General features: G+C 35.0%; 1 protein-coding gene across 16 annotated transcripts in view; it reads left to right on the plus strand.

Annotated features, from left to right (window-relative positions):
• The window catches only part of HMBOX1 (homeobox containing 1), a 149,404-nt gene that overhangs the window by 53,565 nt on the left and 76,344 nt on the right, over positions 1-19,495 (plus strand). For 9 of the 16 annotated variants that reach the window (XM_075997155.1, XM_075997143.1, XM_075997149.1 and 6 more), the window contains exons 2-4: positions 4,417-4,496; positions 9,943-10,419; positions 18,808-18,893. In XM_075997155.1, the coding sequence (XP_075853270.1) occupies positions 4,474-4,496; positions 9,943-10,419; positions 18,808-18,893 (586 nt within the window). In that variant the 5' untranslated portion in view covers positions 4,417-4,473. Of the gene's footprint in view, positions 1-1,861; positions 1,975-4,416; positions 4,497-9,942; positions 10,420-18,807; positions 18,894-19,495 lie in introns of all 16 variants that reach the window. The other 7 variants (XR_012914676.1, XM_075997142.1, XM_075997148.1 and 4 more) reach the window with 1 other exon arrangement.

Below are 19,495 nucleotides of genomic sequence, written 5' to 3' on the forward strand. Positions count from 1 at the left end.
TAGTCTCAAAAATAAAATAAACTATAAATAAATTGGGTTATCACTAGTAAAGCTATTGATTTAATTCCTGTTAGCTAAGATGATATTTTGTATTTCTTTTTTGTTTGTTTTTGAGACAGGGTCTTACTCTGTTGCCCAGGCTAGAGTGCTCTGTGGCATCAACCTAGCTCACAGCAATCTCAAACTCCTGGGCTCAAGCAATCGTACTGCCTCAGCCTCCCAAGTAGCTGGGACTACACGCATGCACCACCATGCCCAGCTACAGGCATGTGGCAATGATGCCAGGCTAATTTTTCTATATTTTATCGAGATAGGGTCTCACTATGTTGCTCAGGTGATCTTGAACTCATGGCCTCAAGCAATACTCCTGCCTTGGCCTCCCAAAGTGCTAGGATTACAGGCATGAGCCACCACACCTGGTCTGGACAGATTTTCTTTTTTTTTTTTTTGAGACAGAGTCTCACTTTGTTGCCAGGCTAGAGTGAGTGCCGTGGTGTCAGCCTAGCTCACAGCAACCTCAAACTCCTGGGCTCAAGTGATCCTCCTGCCTCAGCCTCCCTAGTAGCTGGGACTACAGGCATGCACCACCATGCCCGGCTAATTTTTTCTATGTATATTAGTTGGCCAATTAATTTCTTTTTTATTTATAGTAGAGACGAGGTCTTTCTCAGGCTGGTTTTGAACTCCTGACCTTGAGCAATCCGCCCGCCTCTGCCTCCCAGAGTGCTAGGATTACAGGCGTGAGCCACCACGCCCGGCCTGGACAGATTTTCTTAAGATGATATTTCTGAAAATATGTTAACAAATTTTATTGCCTTCTCCCTCTATAGGAAATCCTTGTCTAGGGTCGGCCATGGAAGGCTTCTATTTGCATATCTATAACAATTCTATACTCTTTATAAAACCTTCAAATGATATGCATTTAATAGACCTTAAGTTTCCAAGTGTCCAGAATTTTGGCTTTTATTTATTGTGTCAATTAGTATAAGCACTAACCTGAGAAGGTTTCTGGCGTCTAGTATCAGAATTTTTTGCATCAGTAAACTGAGGCTATTGGAAAATATGATTGTTAACATCAATTTTAGCATGATATAAGTTTTTATGATTTACCTTATCCTAGCTTAATGAAATCTCTTACTCCAATTCTATAATTATTTCCTTTATTAAGCATTGAGAAACTGCTTGGGTAAGGGAAGTGCAAAATAAGGAGGAAGATATTAGATCTTCCAGAAGTGCAGGTCCACAAGTTTTTGCTCAGGTAATTATTTATCGGTGTATCATACTCTGCCTGCAAAACAAAAAAAGAGTAAAGGCTTCTGGCCAGGTGCGGTGACAGGGAAGCTTAATCCAAAAGATACTGTCATATGTACAAAAATGTATAAGGAAGGAAGGGTATGTAAAAAACTGTGAATAGTGTCTGGGTAGAAAAGAAAAAGGAGTTTGGGATTGGAGGCCAACTTACATCTTTGAAGTTCATTATACATCTTTGACGTTCACTTTTTCCTGTACTTAATATAGTTATTCCTTTTTTTATTAAAGAGAAAAGCTAAGGAAAAAAGAGGTTTGTTAACCAGAAGTGGTGGGTTGTGTCTATAATCTCAGCTACTTGGGAGGTTGAGGTGGGAGGATTGCTTAAGGCCAGGAACTTGAGCAGCCTGAACAACCTAGTGAGAATTCCTGATGTGTCGCTGAAAAAAAAAAGCTTTCTTGCCACCTATGGGTAACACAGTATCTACAGGTTTTTATTCCTAATGGATTTTCTTGATTGTATTTTTCTTCAAAGGTTAACAGTGCTGACAGTATAGGATTCTTCATTGTTCAACCTGACTTTATGTAAAAAAAAAAAATTTTTTTTTTTAAGAGACAAGTCTTGCTCTGTGGCCCAGGCTGGAGTGCGGTGACATCACTGTAACCTCAAATTCTTGGGCTCAAGTGATCCTCCTGCCTCAGCCTCCCAAGTAGCGGGGACTACAGGTATGTGCCACCACACCTGTCTTATTTTTAAAATTTTTTATAAAGACGAGGTCTCATTATGTTGCCCAGGCTGATTTCAAACTCCTGGCCTGAAGTGATCCTCCTGCCTTAGCCTCCCAAAATACTGGGATTATAGTTGTGAGCAACCACACTCAGCCAGAAATCAATTTTTTAATGTCCCATTTAATAAATGAAGAAACCCCAGCCCAGAGAGGTTAAAAGACTAGCCCAAGGACACAGAGCAAGGAGAGGCAATACAGTCAGTATAATGGTATAAGACAGATCTGCGCTTGATTTGCAAACTTGAAGAAATCATTCCACCAGCATGAGCCCATTTCCTCATCTGTCAACTGGAGACAGGAAGAATCATTGCACAGGACTGGTGTGGAAATAAAGACAGATGACCCGTGAAGCTCTGGGCATAGTGCTGCCACATGCAAGTGCTCACTAACTGTAATTTTTATTTCTTTTCGTTCCTGGTGTCAGAGCCAGGACTAACCAAGTGACTCGTGGCGGGTAGCATCTACATTGTGAATATACTGAAGGAAGGGTATAGGATTTCATTTTGTTACTAATAATGGCACAAAATACAAAACTTACGAACCGTTTATTTTCTATTTTTTTTAATAATAACCATTCCAATGGGTGTGATTTTAATACATATTATTTAGTTCTTAAACTTTTTAAAAAATACTTTAAAAAAAATACAGAGTAAAGGTCAAGATCCTCTGCCAGGCATGTACCTTCCTACCTAGGCCGAAGAGGTTTTGCCCTTCTAGATCGTGGGCTCCTCATGCATGCTGTGTTAAAAGCCAGCAACATAGGTGTACTAATTCCCTAAATATACCTCACAGTCTTCTTCAAGTGTTCCCTCTCCCTGGAATCCTTCCTCCACTGATTCTCACCTCCCTCTACACCTTGATTTGGTGGAAGTTTTATTCTAGTCCTCAGATAACAGCTCAGATCTCACTCTAAGAAATATTCCTAGTTCTTTGTAACCTAGATTGATTTCTAAATTGTTATTGATATAAGCCTTATATTTTTGGTCTTAATCACATTGTACTTTTTATTAGAGAGGGATATGTGTTTGTGTGTGTGTGTGTGTGTGTGTGTGTGTGTAATGCCCCACCCCATCAATAAGCTCCTGAACTCCTATACTGTTGGGACCAATCTTAGTCATATTTGGATCTTGTGTCTATGCCAGGGGCAAGTAGGTACTGAGTGTATTTTTTGTGGCTTATTATTTTGACTAGGAAATGCAGTCAGCAACATTTTTAGTAGTTTTTTTTTTTTTTGCACTTTACATCTACTTTTTTAGGACAGGTATTTTTTAAGTCAGTAATAAAATTATAACAGTAGCTTCATTAATGCTACAATTTAGGATAGACAAATGTGAAGGGTTTCTAACTCTACCATGTACGTTTCCCATATATCATTAGTCATTGTTGAACACTTTGGTCATGCTTAAAATAATTTAATACTGGATGTGTATTTTAATGTGAGTTTTTGGTATCAATATTTTTAAACTTTATAGAGTTAATGGAAATAGTTGCCTCTGTAGATTATGGTTTGAAACTGCTAATAAATTTCAGTTTTCATGCTCTTTAGCTCCTAAACTTTAAATAGTAGATACATTTTTTTTTGCAAAGATCTATGTCTTAATTGAAAGGGGTCAAAATGTCTGAATAGTGACTATAGTAGTAGAATGCAAATCAAAAGATACAAGTACTAGACTCACTTCGTTATTTACATACTGTGTTTAGTAATCTAAATGCAACATGGTATTCATCTCTTTTTCAAACTGGTAGTAATAGCCCCTCCTACCACTTGATAGTTTGTGAAGTGCTTCATTACTCCCATTAAAAAAAAAATTTTTTTTTAACTTGGTTAGTAGCTTTTTGGAGTAGTTATCTGTTATCCTTGTTTCATAGATGCAGAAATTAAGACTTAGAGAAATGAAATCACTCAAGATTATGCTAGCAGTAAAATAAGTACTTGGAACCATACCCCAGAATTTACCCCACAATTAAGATGTTTAGTTGCAATCATGCTACGATGTGTTTCTTATTTATAGGATTCTATATAAATGTACTAATGTTACTATTAAAAAGTTATCTTGAATCTCATTGTAATATTTATATTCCATTGCATGTTTAAATCTGTTTAAATCTCTTTCTCTGGGTGTTTCCTGATAACAGATTAAACTTTTGGGGTATGATTTTCATTACTTTTTCCAGGTGGATTATTCAGAAAGCTATCAATGCTATTTTTCTACTTTTTAAAAATTTTGCCTCAAACAGATGTTTTATCTCAAAATTACAAAATAATTTTTAAAAACATGATTAGCTAATGTTTAACTCTTAGTATCCTTAAGATATTAAAATTTTTATTCAACACTTGACTAATGTACATATTTCTCAATTTTCTATCTTTATTCTACAGAATGCTAAATAACGCTGATCATCTCTGGAAAGGATATTGATCCGCCTCATGTAAAGTATGCTCAGTTCCTTTCCAGTGGTGTAAGTATCTAGTCCTTCTCAATTCTTATCTTTGTAATTGTTTTAATAAAATTAAGAAGTCATTATGATTATGTTCCAAGTTTAACAGCAGAAGTTTGTAGAGTTGAAAGAATTTTTAGAAAACAAATCAAATGATATACCTATTTGCCATTAAGGTGAACAAGTGATATGATCATTGGTGAGGAATGAATTTTAAATATATCAACCTACTCTTTTACCAGTTCTATTTTTAACTTCGAATTTTGACCTTAATTTTCAATTGAACATAAAATTACTCTACTTGATGTTTCTAACTGCTTAAAGCTTGGAAGCTAGTGAGATAGATGGCTATTTGAGAGAGCTAGTGTTAGATTCCTTATGACCAGCAGAATATCAGAAGTATCACCTTAATGTTGCCTTTCATGTGCACACTCCTACCACCTTAGCCATTTTCCTTTACCTACTGGGGATGATAATGTAGTTAAACCTTTTAGCTAATGTGCTAGCCTTTCTTTGGAGTCAGGCAAGAAATACAAATTGAGATGGTGGTATTATGTTGAGAGTATTTTTTGTGCTAGGATGTGAACTGTAACCACCAGTTCGTATTAAATAGGCCTTTGAATAAAAGTATTCCGGGAATTTCAGATATTAGAGAAGATAAAGTATCTATTAGCTCATTAAGAGCATCTTTAAAGCCTAATGCAGAGAGTGCCTTTATCATAAGTATTTTCTAAAATTTGGTGGAGTCTAAGTTTCACTTAAATTTCCTTTTGTTTTGGTTGACAGTTCTATAATCCAGTAAGTAGACATTAAGATCAGTTTTTCTTATTATTTAAGTTTTTCATTAAAGTTCCTGCCCTCCCCCAGTTGATTCTTATGATGTAGTAAGGTTTCCGGAATAGGCCCAGAAGATGTGAACTGTAGCTTGAGTTTCCACTAAGTAGCTTGGGAAGGCATTTCATCTTTTTGGGGCTTAGTTTCCCTTTTCTTTTTTTTAAACCATTTATTTACTAGCCATTAGAATACCAGCCTCAGGAAACTAGGAATTTTTGCCTGATTTTAGTCCTTGTTGTGTCCTCCATCCCTTCTACAGCATCTGTCATATAGTAGTAGGTGTTCAGTAAATGTTAAATGAATTGTTTTTGTGTAAATGGTCTCCAATTCTCTGATTCCACACCTAATTTCTATCTCCCTCTATAAACTTGAATGTTTTTACTTGGTTTTTGTCATGTATTGTGAAAATAAGGAGATGATCAAACTATAATTTCATAAGTCACAGTGTTTATTGCCATACAAAGAGAATTTATTCTTGGGTTTGCAATACTTAAAGAGGGGGAGAATAATGTGGGCAAACATCACAGGGAACGCACTTGATAGATGAGGTACATTAACCACATAATGTGTTCCAAAATGATTAAAGTCCAGTTGCTGGCTTAGGATGGAAGGAAGCCTCTGTGGAAAGTAAAGAACAATTACAGATTGAAGTGTACCTTTCTATGAGCAGTCCTTGGGAGAAGCTGGCTTGTCCCTCAATGCTAGAGGGCGGTGCCAGTGCTGGCCTGCCAAGCTTTAAAGCTCTGAGTCCTGTAGTAGCCTGAGTTCTGTCTTTGAAGCAGCAGCTGACAGTGAGTAGTCCTGCCAAAGCCTAAGCTCCCAAAGTATCTGCCAGACTTGAGTTTATGTGTATTTTGAAGTCCAGTAGTTGGACAGTAACTCACATATGGGGACCAATAAGGTGTGAAGTAACATTCCCAAGGGGATGGGAAGTTCAGGGGCCCAGGGGAGAGGGAGTTCACTCTCTGATGAATATTACGATTGACTCTAGAATGCATTAAATCATTACATAGTAAACACTGCATGTGCAAAACAAAATTAACCTATTTTGCCTAGTCATTCTAGACGAAAAGATAAAAAGCTGAATGGAGCTGAAGAAAAAACTTTGTTATCCAGTAAAATCTTATTAATTGTTGATGCTTTATAAGTAAGGTGGTATTGTTCTTTTTGCCCATGTTAATTCAAGGTTAATCATTTGTGGATGCTTTTACCTTCTTTGCTCTACATGTTTGTGGAATTTAGTTTGTGAAAGTATGTTTTGGGCCTCATGCCTTATCCAAGAAGGGTTTAGGTACATATTCAAGTAATGATAAAATTTACTATGAAATACATTATTATTCCAGTGTCATGGTATGGTCTTTTCTTAGAACATCAGTTTATGAACTGACCCATAATTCCTGAATTTAATTGTTCTTTTATGCCTTAAACATTGTCTGTGTTATTGCAGTGTTGAAATTCTTCTCACATCATTTTCAATTATTGTTGGCCTGAGTCTGCATTCAGATTAGTAATTTAAAGTGAAAGATGTTCCTTATCCTGTGAACAATCATTGTGCATAGGAAAATTAATTCAATTCTTACATGTTATCTTTTTCTGTTGTAAAAGAATTGCTGGTATCATGGACTGAGATGACCTTTGTAGGTCATTTACTGCCATAATTTCATGATTATGTGCTTAAACTAGGTGAATTATGAGAAATAAAATTTGGAAATGCCAGAATGTATGATTTTGTTTATGTTAATGCACATTGAAATATTATTCTCAATGTCCAAGAGAGCTTCTAATCTCAGCATTTTCTCAGTAAAATACTGTATCTTCAGTATTCAGCTCTGTAGTGATCATACATCCTATTCTAGTAATTGTGGATCTTTTTGCTTTAGGTTATACCTTTGCATTTGGAGCCTCTTTAGGTGCAGGGCACAGAGATCTAATTTGAACAAAGTGAAAAATAAAGGGAAGTGTATTCTCTGACATAACAAAACAGCAAAATGAGCAGGGATATATCGGGCCTAGGAATATGAGCATTGCCGAGCTTTCTCCATTGCTGTGCTCTGCATTTCTTGGTATGTCCACTTTATTCTCCCCTAAACTCGCTACTTCTAGTGGTAAGGAATTAATCAGACTGACATCTTCCTGTGACTGAGCAATTACAGTGACTGTTCATCTTCCTTCAGTCTAACTTGAAAATTTTGAGAAGAGTAAGGCTTGCCTTCTTTGTGTGCCCACCCCATTGGCCATCCCATTGGCCAGAAGGTGGGGTATTCTGAGTGGCCCCAAGAACATGTTCTTGGAAACAATGAAGCGTTTTAGGAAGACAAAATAATAGGTGCCTACTGTTTCTTCTTTTATGATTTTTGGAACATTAGGTTGAATACTTTTCAGTAATAGGTGAAATTCATATATTAAATAATTTCCTTTGTTTTATGTTTGTATACAGAGTGCTGCTCCATATAGGGAGAAATTCGAAGAATCTGCTCTGATATGAGTAAGATAGGAAAATATCATGATTGGGTTTTTTTTTGTTTGGTTTTTTTTTTGTCCATATAATAGTTCCTGAAGTCACATCTAAAGTAAGATAGGTTTATAAAATATTTTCATAGCATTGGACAGGTCTACTTTATTTTTAAGGGAAAAGAATAAGGCATAGAAACCTGAATTTACCAAGTCAGTATATTAGGGGTAAAGTATTTGGATTACCAGTGGGATTTGGCAGCTACTTGTTTGTTTGTTTTTATTTGTAGGTGGCTTTCTTTTCTTTTTGTTTTGTTTTGGTTTGATTTGGGGGGGAGACAAGGTCATGCTGCGTTGCCTGGGCTAGAATGCAGTTGTATCACCAAGCTCACTGCAACCTCAAACTCTTGGGCTCAAGCAATCCTCCTGCCTCAGCCTCCCAAGGTGCTGGGATTATAGGGCATTAGCCATGATGCCTGCTCAAACCAGCTTATTTTTTAGAAGGATTTGAAAGACAAAACAATCAGTAGAATAAAATAGAGACTCCAAAAATAGATTCAGATTCATATTGGGAATTTTGTGTATGATATAGGCAGCATTTCAGATCAGAGGAGAAGAGAGATAATATTCAATAAAACATTGAATAGCAGGTTATCCATTTAGGATGAACTAAAGCCCCAGTCCATTTACACTTGAGTAAATATAAATTCTAGATGGGGCAAAGATTTTAAATGTAAAAAACTACTACTAGGACCCCTAATCCATCAGTATTAGAGTGGTTTTATCTAAATGGTCTTAACTGGAAACTTAAAGGAATACAACAGCCTATGTCCCAAATCATATGATTCCAGTAAGTCCTACAGAATATTGGAAAGGAGAATGATGTATGCGTTTGGAGTCAATAAGATCTAGGCTTGAATTTTTTTTTCTACTTTTAGCAAGATACAAAACTATTCTGAGCCTTTGTTTCCTCTACAATCAATCCATCAATATAAAATGAAATAGAATAAAACAAATAATATGTACTACAGAGGGTTGCTGTGAGGATTAGGTGAGATTACGTTATATGAAACTCTTATCCAATTCCTGCCTAGAAGTGACTGTTAACAAATTTTTAGTACAGAGAGGTGAAGAAGCAATGGCATCTCCAGCAACTTAGGGGGACTGGCCCAGAGCAGACATTTATTTGTAAAGGATGAGAAAATCCCATGACATCTGTTTCTATCAGCAAACACTTATTGAGAGCCTACTGCATACCATGATGCATCATGTGTGGCACTAGAACAATAAACATTAAAATAGAAGAGATTCCCACTTTAAAAAGTCTTGAATAGGAAAGTCAGATTTTATGAGAAAGGAATTCAAGTAGTGAGAATTTTTATGATATTTGACAACTCCTAAACGTAGTATTGTTATTCACTCTAAGAAAACATTTTCTGGTGTGCTGTATGTAGCATCTTGTGCTAGTTAAAGGAGACATGTTGTAGAAGTGATTTCCTAAGAAAAATGAGTAGTTCAGTTTGGCTATAACCACGAAAGATCCATTTCTCAGGGCAGCTATTAAGAGAGAATGCATTACAGAGATGAAAAACTCATGAAATTGCTAAGTACTGGATGAAATAGTGCTTAATAAGTTTTTTTATGTACCTTTCTTGCTTTTCCACTTAAATACTTTTGCTGGTTATTAGCATGTGCTTGGGCTTAGCTTAGCAATTAATTTGTTTTCACTAAATGAAGTTATAAAGTTCCTAGATCAGTTTTGCTGATATTTGGTAAATCAAGATAATACAAAATATTTTTTCAGCAATTTTTTATTAATACTTTAATGAAATATATACATTTTAGATGAAAAAAAACACTCATGAATTATCACATAGCCTGGGTTTATTGCCCTATATGTGCCTAATCTATTGTTTTGGTACTACTAACATAACTAAAATTTTACATCTAATATTTGCCACATGAAATTGGGTTTCATGTTATAGCTTTTGTCCACCTGCTAATAAACTCGGTGTCTATACCAATTCATTCGCCGTGGCCAAAACATTCTGGCATGGAACATATCTTCTTCTTTGCAATTAAAAAGTTGTAGAAATATAGCTGAGCATTCTCTATAATGATATGTTCTTTGGTAAGACTGTCAATAAAGAGACTTCTGACTTTTTTATATTTTCTTTCTTAGTTTGCTGGAAACCATGTCTCACTATACAGATGAACCCAGATTTACCATAGAGCAGATAGATCTGCTTCAGCGCCTTCGGCGTACTGGAATGACTAAACATGAAATTCTCCATGCCTTGGAAACTTTGGACCGTCTTGATCAAGAGCATAGTGACAAATTTGGAAGAAGGTCCAGCTATGGAGGAAGTTCATATGGGAACAGTACCAACAATGTCCCAGCATCTTCCTCTACGGCTACAGCTTCAACGCAGACCCAGCATTCGGGAATGTCCCCATCACCTAGCAACAGTTATGATACCTCCCCACAGCCTTGCACTACCAATCAGAATGGGAGAGAGAATAATGAGCGATTGTCCACATCCAATGGAAAGATGTCGCCAACTCGCTACCATGCAAACAGCATGGGTCAGAGGTCATACAGTTTTGAAGCCTCAGAAGAGGACCTAGATGTAGATGATAAAGTGGAGGAATTAATGAGGTTAGTTACTTTTCTTTCTCAGAGTCCTCAAAAATGCCTGTGTTTTTAAATTGTTTTAAAGTAATAACTTGTATTTCACCTATTTACCTATAAAAACTGCAGTTTCCCCTTCCCTCCTTTGGAGACAAAAGAATTTCAAATTTTATGTTTTTAATTAAAATTTTCTCTTCTCTAGTTCAACCCTTTCTCTTTGCTACTTGATAAGCCTTATCCATTCTGTCTTCAAAAGTTAGCCTTCTCTCTATATCTCTAATAGCTAATTTCTGACTAACAGACACATTCTCATCCTTAAATCGATTGTAAGTACTTTTCCTAAGGGATAAGATCATTTTACCTTGATATAGAATATGTACAGTCTTAACTTTTCCCACCAATGTTCCAATCAAGAAAATAATTTTGAGCACCTTTTACATAAAAACTTTTTTAACACTTGATCTTAGCCAAAAGGCTGAGAAGCGTTAAATAAAAACTTTTTTTAAGAGGAAAAATAGACATGGCTTCTACCTCTAAGAAGCTAAAGTTCTAATTTTAGCAATAGATGCTACACACACATACACATATTATCTATTACAACGTAAGTATTAGCACTTAGAGTTTTAAACACTGAGAAAAGAAGTCCATTTTCAGCGGAAGTAATTAGGAAAGGCTTCACACCGGATGTGGGGCACTTTGAGGGCGACAACCATGTGTTTTCCATTGTTTTGCCTCTAGGATCTAGAACTTTCCTTGGTATGTGATAATGACTTAATATGTTAAATGAATGGATGAATTTGACCTAAATCTTGAAGAATAGTCCTTGTTTTGAAATGTAGTACTTTGATTTGAAGTTAAGAGAATAGTAAAGGTAGGAAGGTGAAGGCATGTGTTTAGTCTGATACAGATTACAGATGTTTACTATAGTAATAAGAATAATATATACAGATACAGGCTGCTGTCAAAAAAAAAAATAAAAAAAAATAAAAAAAAAAGAATAATATATTAGGAGACGGTACAGGTTTTGGAAGACTTTGAGTTCATACTAAATAGTTTACTTTGGTTGGAATTGAGTTTTTAGAGGTTTTCAGTAATAGCAATGATAAAATCATTGTTTTCAATAGATTTTTACTGCTGTGGAAGGGTAGAACCTGTAGATAAATTTGTTATAGTAGATAATGAAAGAAACTTTAGCAGTAATTTGTCAGAAATAAAAATTCCTAAAATTATGAGTTATAATTTTTGTAAAGATTTTAGAACTTCAAGATAGAACAATGGTGACTGAATATTGCCACATGGAAGATCCATTCTGCAGTACCACAATGGTGAAATTTCCATTAAACAAACTGTCCTGAATTTATTTTTAGGGTGGAACTGCATTTACATGGATTCTGGACTAAATGGACTGTTGTATCTAGATTCCAGTGTATACTTATAATGAATAGTTTCATACAGCAGCCACAAGTCACTGTTAATAAGCTTTTAAAACTTTTAAGTTTTAAAATATAAGAGATCAATTTGGCTTTGAATTCATTTTCACTTGTTAAAGCAGGTAGCCAAAGTTCAGATGTTGCTTTTGAATTTAACATATATATGCATGTTAAGATTAAGACGGAGAACTATTTGGGCAAATAAAAGTTAAATATAACAAGATTACCTTTTAATTATTCTGAGTAGAGAGGATAGCAACAATAAAATTTGTTAGCATGCTAGCCTGCTTGTTGTTGTTAATGTTGCTGTTAATAAGTTTTAATAAACTTTTAACATAACAGTTCATTTTCAAATGTGTGTAAGACTAACAAGCAATATGAGAAAGCTTTCTTTTTTTTTTTTTTTGAGACAGAGTCTCACTTTGTTGTCCAGGCTAGAGTGAGTGCCGTGGCGTCAGCCTAGCTCACAGCAACCTCAAACTCCTGGGCTCGAGTGATCCTTCTGCCTCAGCCTCCCGAGTAGCTGGGACTACAGGCATGTGCCACTATGCCCGGCTAATTTTTTTTTTATATATATATATATCAGTTGGCCAATTAATTTCTTTCTGTTTATAGTAGAGACGGGGTCTCGCTCTTGCTCAGGCTGGTTTTGAACTCCTGACCTTGAGCAATCCGCCCGCCTCGGCCTCCCAAGAGCTAGGATTACAGGCGTGAGCCACAGCGCCCGGCCTTGAGAAAGCTTTCTTTTTAACAAAAGTCTCTATAAGATTGGCCAGACTAATAAGGATCTAAAAACTTGACTTTTAGGTCATAGGTTGGCATAATGTTTTAATTCAACTGTATCATAAGAAACAGAAAACCTGTTTACCAATGGGTAACATTTGTAGTTAAATCCCATAATTACACACATTCAAATTTCAAGTAAAATACACACAGGTTTACATGTTGTTATTAGTATTTAATTTACATATACTGGTCACATAATTAGGATACTTTATCTTCTTCCCTTCCACTGCTTCTTTGGTGTCCTCTGATAATCTCGGGTTCTCAGTGGTTCTTCTGGCTCTCTTTTCCACTCCTGCTTTCCTCCAGTGTGTTCCACTCTCATCTCTCTCAAGGTTGCAGATGACAACAATACTTCTTAGCCCAGAGGCAGAAGTTTACTGAATGATGTTCTGACTTGTAATCATTATATGCATGCTGTGAGGTTGATCAAAGAAACTGAAATTCACAAAAGTTAAATAATTTGCCCAAGAAAACTTATATTTAATATTAGGTAGCAGAGACTGAATTGTAACCCATATCTTTATTACCAACATGTTGCTGGTATGTGTTGCCTTTGTAAGTAAATTTTTCATGTCTATGATTTTAGGAAAGGTGGATAGTATATCTCAAGACAAAGTTTGAATGGCCTTAATGGGCTTGCCCCTCCTCTGCAGCCCCCCATGATATTTGCTATTTCAAATCACTTACTAACATAATGAATTTTTATTGGGGAATGTTAGGGAAATATTTTGAACAGTGGATATTTCTGAGTATTCTGTGCCCAATATTATAGTAGTTTGAAACTGGTGAGGATAGGTGCCTAAATGCCTTTCTACCTCCTTTTTGTACATAAGTGATTCACATCTTGCTTGCTCACATTCCTCAACCTCCAGGGCACTCAAGCATAAGACATAGTTTTAAAATCATATAATTCACTGAGTGTACAAACTTAACTCCTAATAATTTTAAGGTACATAATGGAGATTTTCTTTATAGAACTTCATCAGGTTGTAACTGTGTACATGATACAACTTGTTAAGACAGAGTGAGAAAGAAAGTAACTGCTACTGTTTGCATTTTTGTGCTAGGGTACAAAAAAATGAAAAGCAAACTAATATGTGAATTCTCAACAAATTGTTAAATATAACATTTTAGGAAGGACTTTGAGGCCAAGAATGAAAACCCATTTAGCACTGTAATATTTTTAAAAATGCATCTATGAATATATAAATATATATAGGGAGGTGTGTATGTATACATCTGCTAATATAATAGTATACATCTACTAATGTGTATCTGTTCTATTATGTATATATTATGAAACAATTTAAATGAAGCTTATCAGAATTAATAAACAATGCCATACATTAAAGATGTTATTCTTAACCACTCATGTACTAAATTTTATGAGTATGTCAGTATTTTGTACAAAATTCTTAGACTTTCTTCCAAATTGGTTACGTATAGGTCTAACAATACAGTATTTACTTTTGTTGGTAGGATATTTATGTTTTATAGGTAGTAAAATGAAATGGTCATGTTATCTAGTTACTAGTTACCATGTCATTGATACATAAAGAGTAGCTTTTTTTTTAGAGTTATCTTTTAAAATTTAAAGTTATGCTTTATTTATTTCCATGGGTGGAAATTCACAGCAGTAGGTTTTTATCTGAAAGTGAAAGAAGTTTGTACATATTTGTCTTTTTCCAAGGGTGAAATAGTCTGTCTTGGTAAGTATTGCTTCATCTCTGGAAGTCTTTGAGATAGATGACTACCTTTAAGGGATCCTAAAGAATGTCAGTGTATATTAACTAAGAAGATATGGAAGATCTTAAAGCATATCATTTTAAACATGCTGTCATTAATATTTTTTGTCCCAGAAAAGGAAGCGATGCCATTTGAATTACCATAAATAACTCTTTTCCAGTTTGATTTGGGAAGCTTAAACATATTTGAGAAAAAAATATAAAGCTGTTTTATAAGTTATCTAGATCAGGTTTTCCATTTTACAACCTTTTATCTCTAACTACAGATTTGTTCATTCATTGAACAAATTAAGTTCTATTACATGCAAACCCCATAATGAAAAAGGCACAATCTTTGTACTAAAGGACTTTGCAGGGTAGTAGGAGAGATAAGATTAGGAACAACTATAATATACAATAGCATGTAATGTATTCGCTTGTGAGTAGTACAGTTGAAATGTGAAAGTTAGCCATTGGAAGAAGAGATCTTTTTGGCTGTGAAGATCAGGGAAAACTTCTCTGAATAGATGACAGTTAAATTGTGTCCTAATAAGAGGCATTACTGATGAATTCATCCAGATATTAAGAAAGATCTATAGGTAACAGTAGAAAATTTAGCAAGTAACAAAAATAATGGCACTGGCGGATAGAAAGGAAGAATTTCATCCTGATGTGGAAATGACCCAGATGAATCTAGCATGGCAAGGATTTGAAAAAGGTAGGAGGAGATGAAATGGATTTCAGTTGGTTAGATGCAAATCAAGTGGGTAGCTTAACGTGGAAGCTGTGGAATCAAAGAAAAGCTCAGCCTACTCTTTAATTCCATAAGATTTGAGGAGTGGAAATTTTGAAGAGTATGAGATTTTATAAGAGAAGGGAAAAAGAATGCATGAAGTATTTTAAGGAGGATGTCAAATTGCAGAAGAAGAGAGGAAATGAGGAGGACGACAAGATGAGAGGGTTAGATTTAGAATAAATGAAGTTTCCACACTAACAAACTGGTGATTTCACAGGGTACAATGAGGACAATAGGAGAGGCAGGTCATTAAAGAAGGCTGAATGAGGAGAGCATGAAGGGGATATGTGAAAGCCTGAAGAACAAAGCTCACCCAGTAGAATGGAACTTTTTGAAATACATAAGAGAACTGGACACAATGAAAGTTGAATGCTATTACTGTTTTGAAAATACCTAGTAAAACCAACTAAATGACACGTCACTGTTTGTGTCTAAATTGACTTTATAAAACTCTTTCCATGGTGCCTTAAAGTACCTGGTACAGATGTTTACTTCAGTCTTATATGGCTGTAGAAAGATCATTTGTTTCTTCTTTCCTTGGGATCATTTCTTAGGTTTTATAAAATAATACTCAGCATTTATGTAGCACTTTTACAATTTCAGAAAATTTTTACATTTAAGAATTTTTGATTTTATATATTACACACATATGTATATGCATTTAATAGTTAATTTCATTGCTTAGAGAAAAATTTTAAAAGCCATGTGATGAAGGGGTTATTTAATGTTCTCATTTTACCAGATGATAAAACCAGGATCCAGCTTTATTAAATGATATGCCCACGCACACCTTTATCTTTTAAGACTTATGTTTTTATTTTGAAAAATCTTCTCTCTGGTAAAGCAGTAAAGAGTTTTTGATGTTCAGGTTTTTCAATTTAAACTCGTTATTGGTACTTAGAAACTTGTAAGATACCTAAAAATGTAGTCTATGAGAGGGTGAGTGAATTGCTGTGGTTTTGCAGACTTCTGGGTTTCTTCTGTCTAGTTCAGTCCTCGATGATGTCATGCTGCAAGGCTGTGAATAATTTACAAACTGGATATTCCTATTGGAATAATTTGAGCATTATGTCTTCTATATGATTTAGTGTCTACTCTAGATGAATTTGATTTTAAATAAATTGGATTTAAATTTCAATTTAAATCATTAATCAAGAAAATACCACTTAGTCATTTTTCCCCACAAAAGCATGTTTTTTAATTTAATTTGAATAAATGTTCCTTAAAGTTTCCTTAAGTTTCATTTTCCTAGATCATTCTATACATTGAAATTAATACTTTAAAATATTTAGATTAATTTTGTAGTATGAGAAACCAAATGATGTGGTTGTTTTGTTTACATAAGGCAATTGAGATAGATACTGCTGGCCAGGCGTGGTGGGTCATGCCTGTAATCCTAGCACTTTGGGAGGCTGAGGCAGGAGGATCTCTTGAAGACTAGGAGTTCAAGACCAGCCTGAGCAACATAGTGAGACCCCTGTCTCTACAAAAAATAAAAAAATTAGCCAGGCATGGTGGCCCACAGGCTGCTTGGGAGGCTGAGGCAAGAGGATCACTTGAGCCCAGGAGTTTGAAGTTGCAGGGAGCTGTGCTAGCTATGCTAGCCCAGGCAAATGAGACTCTGCCTCTAAATAAATAAATAAATAGATAGATAGATACTGCTGAAGTTATCTCTTCCTCACCAATTATTAATGTATGTTTGAGAGCTGTTCTATATTACCTGTATTTTAATCAGCAATTATTTTGACTTCAAAATATATTTATTTGTGCCTTTCTCCTTCATATACACAATTTTGAAATAAAATGAGAATGCATATTTTCAGATAATTATTTCAAATATAGACAAGCATTTTAGGAGGAGTCTAGCCCGTATCTACATCAAAATTGAGATCAATATGAGAAATTTTAAATGTTGCATTAGGCAGCTGATTTTTTATTTTCTTCCTTTGGGAATCTTTTTTTATTTGGATTACCAACTGACAGATCAGGAATATACTTGTAGAGCTGCAGGTTGGAAACTGTCACCACTGTCACCTCTCTATTCTTTTCTGGAATTCTCAAAAGAGAGCATAGAATCCACCAACAGAATGTATAACCCCTCATTAAGGGGCTAAACTACCTGATCTAATTTAATTCACAATTGATTCTTTTTGAGTAGGATACTTTAGTTTCTCCAAATAATCTACAGAGAGATGTGAACCCACATAAAGAATTTGTAGTTCTTTCACAAGACTGTTTGTAAAGACTTTGTGATCCCTTTGTCTTAGATTAGGGTCAGCAAACTTTTTTTGTAAAAGTAGATGGTACTTTTACAAGTACTTTTACAAGTACTATCTACTCTAGTAGATAGTAAACATTTTAGACTTTGTGTCCAAAAGGCAAATTTGAGGATGCAATATAGATACTTATAAATAGGAGAAGAAACAAACAGCCACAAATTTTTATTGATAAAATTCAATCTAGAATAATAATAATTGAGTATAATATTTTAAAATATAGGCCTACTAATGAGAAGAATGAAATTTTGGAGGGGAATAAATAATATTTTGCTTAATTCATGGTCAGCATTATCATTCCCTCTCATCAAATTGATTGCAGATGTCCATCTGTGAAAACAATTCTTAGCTCATAGGTTGTATAAACACAGGTGACAGTCCAGAGTTAGTCCATAGGCCATAATTTGCTGACCTCTGTGTGAGATAATGTTACCACTATTCTGTGTTACTTTTGAGCTTGAACAAAAATCAATGCTTTATTTGTGTAATCCATTTGAAGATAAAGCATTCAAAGAGAAATTGATCAGTTTTAAGGGTTTAAGTATGATATTTAAGTATTCTCCTTGTTCTTGTTGGAAAACTGAAGTCTTGCCACTCATTGTCATTCTCCTGAATGTCAGGTCTTTTAAGAATTTGTTTAATTTTTAAATAAGTAAAAATTTGTAAAAGGCATATTAGTGGAAGAATGATAATATCTGTAATGTAATCCCAAGGACACAGAATACAGTTTAGTATTTAGTGTTAGGTATTCTATGTAACAGGAAATCAATAAATGCCTTTTTAATATTAAAATTTTACATTTGACACATCCCACCGTTTTGGTTTATACAGGAAAGAGAAGACAAGTTAAGGGGCAAATTCTGTCTGAAAATGGCTAATATTTTTACAGTTGTGAGAATGATAATGATTTCTATTCCCTTAACCATTTTAAAGGTTTTTTAAATGAACAGTATTTATGTAATTGCAATAGGTAACATGCAAAGCCACGGTCTACTCACAACTGATTTTTGTTGTTGTTGCTTTTTATTTTTCTAGGATTTCTGTCTGTGTAAGATACATTCATTCCCCAGTAATGAAACTTTGTGTATACCATATGACAGCCTTGTTCCTAATGTGAATTATACAGAGCATGCGATTAACCATCCTCTGGTATGAGATTTATATCTGCTGTGGTCTTCACCAAAGCGTCTGTCTGATGGTGTGATGTTTTAGGACCTGAATATTTGGTGTTTCTTGGTTTGTTGTAATTTCATATTTTCACACAAGTTTGGTCTGTTTACCTTTTATTTTTGTGTCCTTTCTTTCTGTGTTCTCCCCACCTCTCTGCTTCACCTTTCTTTGAGCAAAGATGAGGATTTCTACCTTCAACATACATTGTTGGTCTTGTCTTCTGTTTTTGTTAGGAGGGACAGCAGTGTGATAAAAGAGGAAATCAAAGCCTTTCTTGCCAATCGGAGGATTTCCCAAGCAGTTGTTGCACAGGTAACAGGTAAGAGCTGAAGAGCCCTTTATTCTGGAATCATGTCTAGTCTCTGCCTTCTGGTGCAGATGTTAGAATATTGCTTGCATTACTGCATTGCAGTGCAGATCTGTCAATTTAGGCATAATAGTGTATGCCTGTGATTTAAAACCCATTGTCTGCGATATCACAGAACTTCTCCAGTGATTTTTTTCTTTTTTACTTGTGCTAGTAAATTTTATAGCATTTGTAATAAGCACATAATTCCCTATTTTATGGCTATAAAGGGTTTCTCTAGTTTTCCTTTAATTGTAACAGAGCTTCTGACACATGCACATCCAACAACTATCTGCATTTCTTATTTTAAAAGCTTTGCAGTCCTCCAAATATAACCCCTGATTTTGCCAATTAAGGTTTTTTTAACCACTTTTCTGTATGTAAAAGCTTTCCTCAAAACATTCCTGAGAAGATAAGAGGTACCATTGTCTTCTCTTTGTTCTTTATATATCATCCCATTCTCCACCTGCACCCAAGCCTCATCCCCAGTATCTGGTGTATATGTGTCATTCTCTATTCAGATTGCATTTTTTATGAAGTTCTTAAATTTGGGAGTGGCATGTCTTTGTTAGTAT

The sequence above is a fragment of the Microcebus murinus genome, chromosome 24 (assembly GCF_040939455.1).
Source record: "Microcebus murinus isolate Inina chromosome 24, M.murinus_Inina_mat1.0, whole genome shotgun sequence".
Taxonomy (NCBI): Eukaryota; Metazoa; Chordata; class Mammalia; order Primates; family Cheirogaleidae; genus Microcebus; species Microcebus murinus.